Source organism: Gavialis gangeticus, unplaced genomic scaffold, assembly GCF_001723915.1.
Source record: "Gavialis gangeticus isolate Ggan-Ray unplaced genomic scaffold, GavGan_comp1, whole genome shotgun sequence".
Lineage (NCBI taxonomy): Eukaryota > Metazoa > Chordata > Crocodylia > Gavialidae > Gavialis > Gavialis gangeticus.
The window spans coordinates 13,064,872-13,073,926 of NW_017729019.1; the positions used below are offsets into that span (position 1 = coordinate 13,064,872).

Sequence of the window (9,055 nt, forward strand, 5' to 3'; positions counted from 1 at the left end):
CCCCCCCCCCCCCCCCCCCCCCCCAACACACCTAATCACATGTGAGCTGCGCTGACTTCAAATTTCATGGCATATTGCCCTGAATTAAACCCACCCTGCACCGTTTTGTATTAAACCTCATCTGGTAGGCGCAGGTGGAAAGGCTTCTTTGGCCTTCTGAACTGCTTCTCCTTAAAGCCTAAGGAACCTTGGCCATGTTTTCCAACAAAGCTGAAGTTAAAATCTGTTCACAGCATTCCTCAGCCCACACCTCCATCTTGTTTATCCGCTTCCCTAAGCAGAGCCTTGGCTGTTATCCAGTAGAGCTGGAGAGAGGCCCTCGGGGCTTTGGATTCAGTCTCCGTGGCGGAAAGGAGTACAACATGGGTTTATTCATCCTGCGGCTTGCTGAGGACGGGCCTGCCATCAAGGACGGGAGAATCCACGTGAGTTATTTGGAACGCTTGTGAGTTCTGTCAGCTTGGAGAAAGTGGCATTCACAGGATATTTTATGGCTCAAGGAGGCAACAAATCTTCTTCCCTGTTAGTGCAGTAGCCCAGCAGGCAGAGCAGGTGTTGATAGTGCTACCATCTTTGAGTCACAGTCTCAAGTGCCACCATGCTAGCTGGGTGTTCAGGCCAGGCGCCGCCCGTCTATGGCGTAGTGAGACACGTGTCCCGTAACACAGGTGTCAGGTATCCGGAGGAGTGTTTTTCGGATGCCTGCAGTGGAGATGGCTCTGTGAAGCGTGAGGCCTGTGAGAGACTCCCATAGTCCAAGTAAACGTGGGCTTGCCCAAGCTGTCCGACCTGGCATCTGTCCTGGGCTTCTGCAGGGTGCCACGCTCTAGAATGTGTCCAGAACCGCTTCTTCCCAGCTGTGGCGCCATGATGGCTCTTGTGAACGTCGTCAGGTTCCCACCGTGCAGTCCTGGCTCTGAAGCAAACCACCAGGTCCAGAAGACAAAGTGTGAAGCAGCCCCACGGCAGGCAGAGCTCTGAGACCCGTCTCACAAGTACCTGAACCCTGTCTTGTTGGTCCATAGCCTGCAGAACAGGGTTAAGGCTCAGCAAAGTGCCAGGGCTGCTGCGGGGCTTAATTGGATGTACAATTCTTAAGTATTATTAGATGTTAATTGTCCCAGTTCTTTACAGTAATTAACTGTTTCCTTATGCTTGAGAGCTTCCTGGAGCATGTCCCTGCTGCTTCTGTTTTTTTGGTATTGCTCCTTCAAGTGGGGTTAGTCCAAATGCCAAAGATTTACTTCCCGGCTGCACAGACAGGGCTCGCACTGGAGAAATTTCTCAGCCATAAACAGCATCCAGCAGGCACAGTTCCCTGTGCCCAGGCTGCGTCCAGCTTTTTGTAGGCTCCTCTCCCAGGCTACCGGGACAGTAACAAAGCTGTTTGGGCTCTGTTCTGAAAAATGCCATTGGCGCACGGATCCGCCTCCTCCGCTGAGCTTCGGTGCCAAAGCCAGCGGTGGGCGGTTGGTTTGACTGCAGAGCTGTGCAGTGAGAAACACCACCACGGGAGTCCCTGCTTCCCTGCAGAGGCCCATCACCTGCCCACCTAAACCCAGCTGCATTCGGTCAGTGTCGGGGGGCTTTGGCAGGGCTGCTGAGACAAGGCCCCATCCTTCCTGATATCACACCTGAAAGGAAGAAAATGGTGGCTCTGCTTTTACACCCCTGGGTTTCTAGCTGTGCCTCTACACTAGTAAAATGATCCCCCAGTAGCTCCATCTGTGGTAAATTGCTACCACATTCATGTAGATGGCCACAGCAGGACAGTTAAGGCACCTGCATCCCATCTGAACCATGACCACCACTGGAGCTGCCCCCCAGGAGAAGCTTTCAGTGTCTCTCTGCTCATGGGAACACCCACAATCATGTCCTTTACAGCAGGGAGGGGAAAGCTCTTGCAACAGAGAGGTGAGGGTGTGAACAGATTTAATGCTTGTGACAGCATACAAAGGTGCTAAGCTAAGAAGAGCAGGCTCGAGAAACCTGCAAGTAGGATGTAACCTAGACATGCCCCCGCCAGAGCCAAAGCTCAGCGTCATCGCGTTCACCATCACGTGTTGCTGAGTATCTCCCTCTTTGGCCGCTGGGATGTGTCCAGTCCCTGCTTGGTCCTGTCTTAATTTCAGAGGCCAGCTTATGAAAGTAGCTCTAATTGCCCAGGCCTGGATGCTAGAGGCTGCCCCAGTAATGAAGTGCAGCTTTGGCCCCATATTTAAGGGGTTTGTTTTCCAAAGCTCTTTGCAGCTCCTCTCTCAGGACGCAGGTTCCCAGGATCACAAGCCGTGTGAGAGTTGTGGTCCTGGCAGGTAACTTGTCGCCTTCTCCTGAAACAAAATGTTATATAACTGCCCCAAGGCGCGGGCTTTCTCAGCTTCAAGCTTTATGCGGTAGTGACACCTAATGGCAGATCAGTTCCACTGCTATGGCCTTACAGTCCTTTGCGGGATCCAGCCCAGAAACTTTCTGGTGCTTACAAAGGGAGAGTAAATCACAGCTGCCTGCCTGTTACCTGAGAGGGTTGTCAGGGTGCAGGGCCCTCCCAGCTGACGGCTCATTAGTGAGTGAGGAGTCGAGCAGTGACCTCTCACCCACGGAACAATAAATCTTTCCTTTGGTAGAACTATAGCAGTGTATTGTTAAGTCACTGCTGCTTAATTTGGAGCCATTACCACATCACTTATAACACCTGAGTTAAGCATATGTTTAACATGTTTTTAAAGAGCCATACGCTGGAGGTCCCCGTAGCCAGGCATCCAGCCCATTCCTTTGTAAGACGTACACAAGAGCATGGCTGTATCTGCACTGCTTAAATAACTGGTCTGCATTTATTCTGTGGAGTCGTGGAAAGCCTCCCGAGATCTGCTAGTGAGAGTGGCTTAGAGCAGCTATCCGGATCTCTGCATGCCTCGGCCATGCTCTGCCACAGAGTCTGATGACCAGTGATCATGGGAACAGGTTTCACGCGTGAGAGGCGGCAGGCTTGTCCGCACACATGGCTGCGCTGGTAGCGCTGTAGAACGCGCTCGTGGCGACAAAGCTTAACCTGGCTGGTGTTTGTCTGCAGGTTGGGGACCAGATTGTGGAGATCAATGGGGAGCCCACCCAAGGAATCACTCACACACGAGCCATCGAGCTGATCCAGGCTGGTGGGAGCAAAGTTCTTCTTCTCCTCAGACCCGGAACGGGCTTGATACCAGATCACAGTAAGTGATGTGCCATGCCGAGCCTTTTGGCAGCACTCCACCGACCGTTTGGGCTGTCTCTGTCCCACTCTGGCTTTTAAGGAGAATGTGGAACAAATTCCTGATCTCTTCTCAGTGAATAAATGGGCCTGGCGGGAGCGAGGAAGACAGAACATGATTCTGTGCATGTGCTTGTCACCCCATCTCCTGATCTGATGAAGAGAAGTGTCCTCACCTGTCGGCATTTAATCTCTATTCTCCTGTGTCCAGATGTGATAACGAAGGGGGCTGTTGGCTTTGATACCAGAATAAAGCTCCCGTACAGCACAGAAGGCCCAGGTCAAACTGCACAGCCAAGGCGGCTCTTTTTGCAGAGTTTTACTTGTTTCTTTTTAACTGTCAAATCCCAAAACGTTTAATGTTTTCCAGGCCAAGGCTGGAAGGAAAGGGAAGGCGTTTGCCTGGAGGACTACGGTTGTGTCCTTCGTTGAGCCTAGTGGCTTTGCACATAAGAGAGCAAAGCACAAATCCACGAGCACTTTGCCTGGGCAGGAAGACAAATGCCTGCAAGAACTTTGTGTTCCATTCACGGGGTGGGGGCATTACACACAGGTCTGAGTTAGACTTCACGGCATCTAGGAAAAATCAGAGATCAGATGTGGAGCTGCGGCAGCATTTCCAAACAAAACACGTGCCCCGGGAGGTAGAGGAGTGTTCCTCCAGCTGTCCCTTCGTGGCTGCGGTCAGGCTTCTGATGGGATGCTTTGGAAGACCTGCTGTTGCTCCACAGATGTTCACGCTTTTGAGAAACCAGTGAAAATCGGAGCTCCCAAGTGCTCAGTAGTCTCTGCAGATCTGTCGGTATTCTTTTACTGTAAATAGGCAGCGACTGACATTCACGTAGGAACGGTGAAGTTGCTCACTAAAGCGTTTCAGTGTTTTCTCTCCTCCCCAAGAAAGGTAGAAACTATCTCAACAAGTTGCAGTCCTCCAGCGTGGTGCCGTATTCAGTTAAAAAGTGATTTAGTCTGAGGAATGAAAGCTCAGGAACATCTATTCTGGATTGTTAACCAGCACTTCACATCTCCACAAACGCTCATGTTGAGTTTCTGTGCATCTCCTGTGCGGCTAGTGTGGATGCTGATAGTGCTTACTTAGTGGTGGTATTCTGAAAATGAACCCATTGCTCTTTGGGCATCTTAGACCTGGTTCTCTCAGAGGGCGGCACAGATCCTGAAGTTCCTGTGCCTCTCCCTGATAGTGACTGTTAAACCTAATTGTGCCATGAACTGAAATTACTGTGGACTGAGGAGAAACATTGGATGAGCTCCGTAAGAGTTGTACACTGTGCCCTGGCACCACGGGGACATAGCGCTTCACAACAAAGGCAGCCGTCAGTCTCGGGCCACAGCCCCTGCTTGCTGAGCTGTGCCAGGCCGGCGGGAGGCAGCGTAGGGAGGGAGGGTGGTTCCACGCTACGCTGCAGTGTCGCACTTGACTCGTGTGGTTTTGGTGACATCTGTTGCTCTGTGATTTGGTATATAGTCCGGGCTTTTTCTCTTCCTCCTTCAGGTTTGGCTCCTTCCGGTTTGTGCTCCTACGTGAAACCTGAGCAACACTAAGGCTTTCAGTGCTTTTCTTGGTCTTTCCTTAAAGACTTGGTAAATCTGCATGTCTTGTGATTCACCTCTTTCTGTTTTTTAAAGTCCAGTGCTGTAAGTGATAGCTTCCCCCTTTCCCTGTGTCGGTTTTCTTTGGGCTTCCCTTGTAACGATGTTGGTCAGGGATTTTTGTGCATGTGCCATAGAAGCCCTAAGCTGTGCCGAGTCCTGTGTTCAGGGCATGCACATCGCAAGCCCCCACCGGTCTCTGCAGAGGTGACGCACCATCCCAGGGGCTTCTTTTTGAACTGTGATGCTCTCAGCAGCGTTGAGAACCTGAAGTTTCATGTGCAAGAAAATTGCGATTCCAAAAATCAATGCAAGCTGTTCTGTTTTAGCAACTGGAGTGCTAGGATCACATACGGAAAGTGTGTAACTGGGAGCCTCTCTAGTATGTTGTGTGCAAGTGTTTGTTCCACGGTGTTTAGTCACACTGCTCTGTCTGCTTCCAGGTGATTGGGATCGTTTCAGTCCATCATCTTCAAACATAATATATGATGAGCAGTCACCATTGCCCTCCTCATCACATTCTGCTTTCACACCTGACGTGGCTCGTACACCAGTATCAGAAGACACTTTAAAGAAAGTTCAGATGTCTGAAAAACTGGAAGAAGTGCAGAACACTGTGCCTGACAAGAAAAGCACTTTAACTGAAAACCAGTCGGAGAGGATGCACCTGTCTTCTACCCAGAAGAATATGAACAGATGGGACCAGGCCACGGGCCCGGGGTATCGGGAGACGAAAACTAACCCAGGCTTAGTGACTGGCAACATCAGTGGCAGAGGCAGATCTACAAGTCCACAAAAGCCGGGTGTTCCTAAGGAGCAGAGGACTCACAGCCCCAGAAAAGTGGAGCCTAAAAAACCACACAGCAGCCTCCCAGACCTTTCTGGGAGTCCAAGGAGGGGTGAGAAGAAACGCGCAGAAATCAACACAAACGCAGTGTATGAAAAAGGCCCTCTCAGGGGAACCCACGGCAGATCTGCTAGTCCCCAAAAGCATCCTAGTAAAGGAGGAAACGGAGAGAAATTACACAGGCTACCAGACTATCAAGGTCGACCAGCTGCTAATGATGCTACTGAGACTGCTGAGCAGGTCAAAGATGGCAAAGAAAAATCAGGAGTCGCAAAGAAAGATATGAAGCAAACCATTTCTGAGAAGAATGAGAGGTGGTCTCGAGAGAGAAAGCACCCAAGACCAAACGAAAAGACGGTTCTGTTTAATAAGGCCAGTGAACCCAGGAGAAACGTATCTGAATATGAACATGGAGAGGAAGCAAACTCTGGAGAGCCAACTTCTGGCAAAATGAAAACTGCAAGTCTTTCCGATATCGCACTGCTTTCCGTGGAGACACAGGGCAGGCCAGAACCTCGAGAGGCAGCTCTTCTGCACCGAATCCAGAGAGACAGAGACTTGGAGTCAACTGATGAAACCAAAGATGACGGCATTTCAAAACCTGACAGCAGTTCCCCGGTCAGGAAAGCACCGATAACTCCTGGACCTTGGAAGGTACCAAGTGCACGTAAAGTCACAAAAGCAACAGGTGTGACTGAAAAACGGGTCTGACTGAACTTTTTTTAGGACATGTTTTAATCAAGTTTCTAATATGGTCAATTACAAGAATCATTTCTTTTCACAAAGCTGTCATTTTTCAGGAACTGTGATTAAGGGGGTGGGAGGGAGCATTTGATTTGTTCTTAACCTATCTAACTGCATGAAGGACCTTTGGGATCGCTTATAAGAAACTCTTCCACAAGCTGCTGCCCCTCGTCATTTTGAAGGCGGTGCCCTGCTGCTCAACATTGCACTGCTACAGCTCTCTGATAGTATTGTGAGTTTCTGAACAACATTATTTAATGCCTATATTGCCAATGTGATCATGATTCACTGCTTGTTGTTGTGCCAAGTTATCTACTGTATCCCATCCAGTTAAACCTTTTCATCTATGTTTTCCAGTCACAGAAAAGGCAAGATTTTGATGAAAATGAGTATTTTTTTCTCAAAAAGCATGTTGCATGTTTCCATAGGGAGGTACCCACACCCTCACTGCTTCAGAAAGAAGTTGGGTGGCTGGTTCTAGCAACCCCTGCCCCACTCACGCTGCCCCAAGCAACACTTTTCCCTGAAGGTCCCTTAAGCTGCTTTGAAATAGTTTTGAGAGTCTCTGAATCTCTGAGGAGAGGAGAGGAGGAGCCTCGGTTCCAGGTAGCACAGTGGATATTCCAGTGCCCGACTCAGCGGCGATGCTTGCTAGGAGAGTGAGAGATGGCGTGCCGCACCTGGGTGCAGCCCAGAGCCCCCGCCGGCTGGCGGGGCAGGATCTCGCCCGGCGCTCTTTGGACACGGAGTAGGCGCTCGCCACACGCGCCTCCGCCTCCTGTGGGCACCGTGCGTTGGACTCCTCTGTGGTATCTCTAATGCGAGTTCATTTCTTGTCTTGCCTGTAGACTGAGTGTTGATCTGTGAGGCAGAACCACCGTGGTCAGCTTCTGAAGCAAAGAGTCCTCCCCTTGCCTGTGCCTCCTATTAGAAGTCTCCCGTATTTTATTTTTAATATGTGATTTGTTTTAAATGTGATGTTTTAAGAGTGGGGAATCAACGATGTACAGGGTACATGAGACTTAATATCTATTCTTTGGGCTCTAATATGTATTTAAAGATAATGCTGAGGAATGAGCAACATCGTATTTGCATATCAGTCACATAATGAACTGGAGGCGTAGCAGTCTTCAAAAATTGCAAGGTTTGGATTTCTAAATAGTATCAGCAATGGATCTGCCTCTGCAAACAGAACTATAGCAGCAGCTCATTGGTCCAGTTTGCAGAAGCAGGTAGGGAAAAAAGGGTCAAAAAGCCAAACTGGGCCTTCATGTTAAATCTGAAGTGACTGTGACTGGCTCATGAAAGACCCAACTGACATCTGCCTGCTTGGGTCTAGAGTTGTTGTGAAGCTTTGTGAGGCAAAGCAGATGAGTTCCAAGCTTGCACTAGAAACTTTTTAGAAATACAGACGACTCTACTTGGCAGCAGGTCTAAATGAAGAACAATCCTAAAATAGGCTTCAGACCGTCCTCTGCTGCTTCCTATTTTATGAATCCATTAATTTGCTGTAGCATAATGTGTACAAATACTCGATATTGTAGAGTATGACTGTGAAAATATTTCATATTTGAACTAGCCTATGTAGATATTAACCATGTATTCTTGATTGGTAAACCTCCTGGAGTCTCTTCATTAAGAGTTGTATGCACCTGTGCTAGCCATTGAGTACAGTACCAAATTCAGAAACTTGATGAATTAGCACCATTGAAATTCCTTTCCCTTCCTGTCGGCAAGTACCCATCCAAATGCTATTTTTTCTGATCGTTTGCATTGTGACCTGATTTGGTGTCTTATCTGTTTGTGATTCCTCCTTTCCAGACAACCTGTATCTGTACTTACTGTATAAGATGACTTAGCAACGTGGCCTTGGAGTGCTAAGCAACATATGGATGTACTGGATGTAAATGTTTATATATTGTACAGCACCTTTATATATACTTCTGAGGTTCTGACTAGAGAGACCTGTAAATCGCTCATTATTTTTTATATAGATATTAAAAAGAAACTCCAGCTCATGGCCTGCTGGTTCTTGCCCTGTATGATGCGTGTTTGTTGACTTTCAGCAGTGGCGGTATTTTTCAGATGACCAAGTAATGTTCAGTGAAAATGTGTTTCTCTCTTGTTTTAATTCACAATTGGCTGCAGTCCTACAAAAAAGATGGCAACACATCGTCGGATGATCGTTTGCTTCTGTAGATTTATTTGTACCTAAACACAGACATTTCGTTAACTACTGTCACTTGCTTTTCCATCTTGCAGCCTCTCATGGTACAGAAAAGAGTTTTGCACAAATGATTTATTACAAAAAGGGACCTTTGCCAGCCTGCCCCTTAGGATGTGAGCGGGAAGAAAGATGTTATGAAAAGGGATCCCTTTGTTCCGGCAGAACATGAGCTCCGTGACCGACTTCAACCTTAATATATTAGAAACTAGCCAGTGTACCACAAGGAAGGGAGAATATGAGCTGCACCTCACAATGTAGCTGTGCCTCTGAGGGAGGCTTCTTCACAAGGAACACGTGAAGAGAAACAAATGAGCAACCGTGGTGCCCATCAGCCTGCCCTTCGGTTTTGTCACTAAGGATTTGGGCCTTACCCTTCTGA

At 48.6% G+C, this 9,055-nt stretch overlaps 1 protein-coding gene across 1 annotated transcript in view; it reads left to right on the forward strand.

The window, feature by feature from the left end:
- Window positions 1-8,491, forward strand: part of MAGI3 (membrane associated guanylate kinase, WW and PDZ domain containing 3) — a gene marked incomplete at its 5' end in the record, with an annotated part of 192,708 nt that extends 184,217 nt beyond the window's left edge. The window contains 3 exons of the mRNA XM_019513754.1: window positions 282-425; window positions 3,071-3,209; window positions 5,302-8,491. Of these exons, the coding sequence (XP_019369299.1) occupies window positions 282-425; window positions 3,071-3,209; window positions 5,302-6,416 (1,398 nt within the window). The remainder of the gene's footprint in view (window positions 1-281; window positions 426-3,070; window positions 3,210-5,301) is intronic.
- Between the last annotated feature and the right edge of the window lie 564 nt (window positions 8,492-9,055).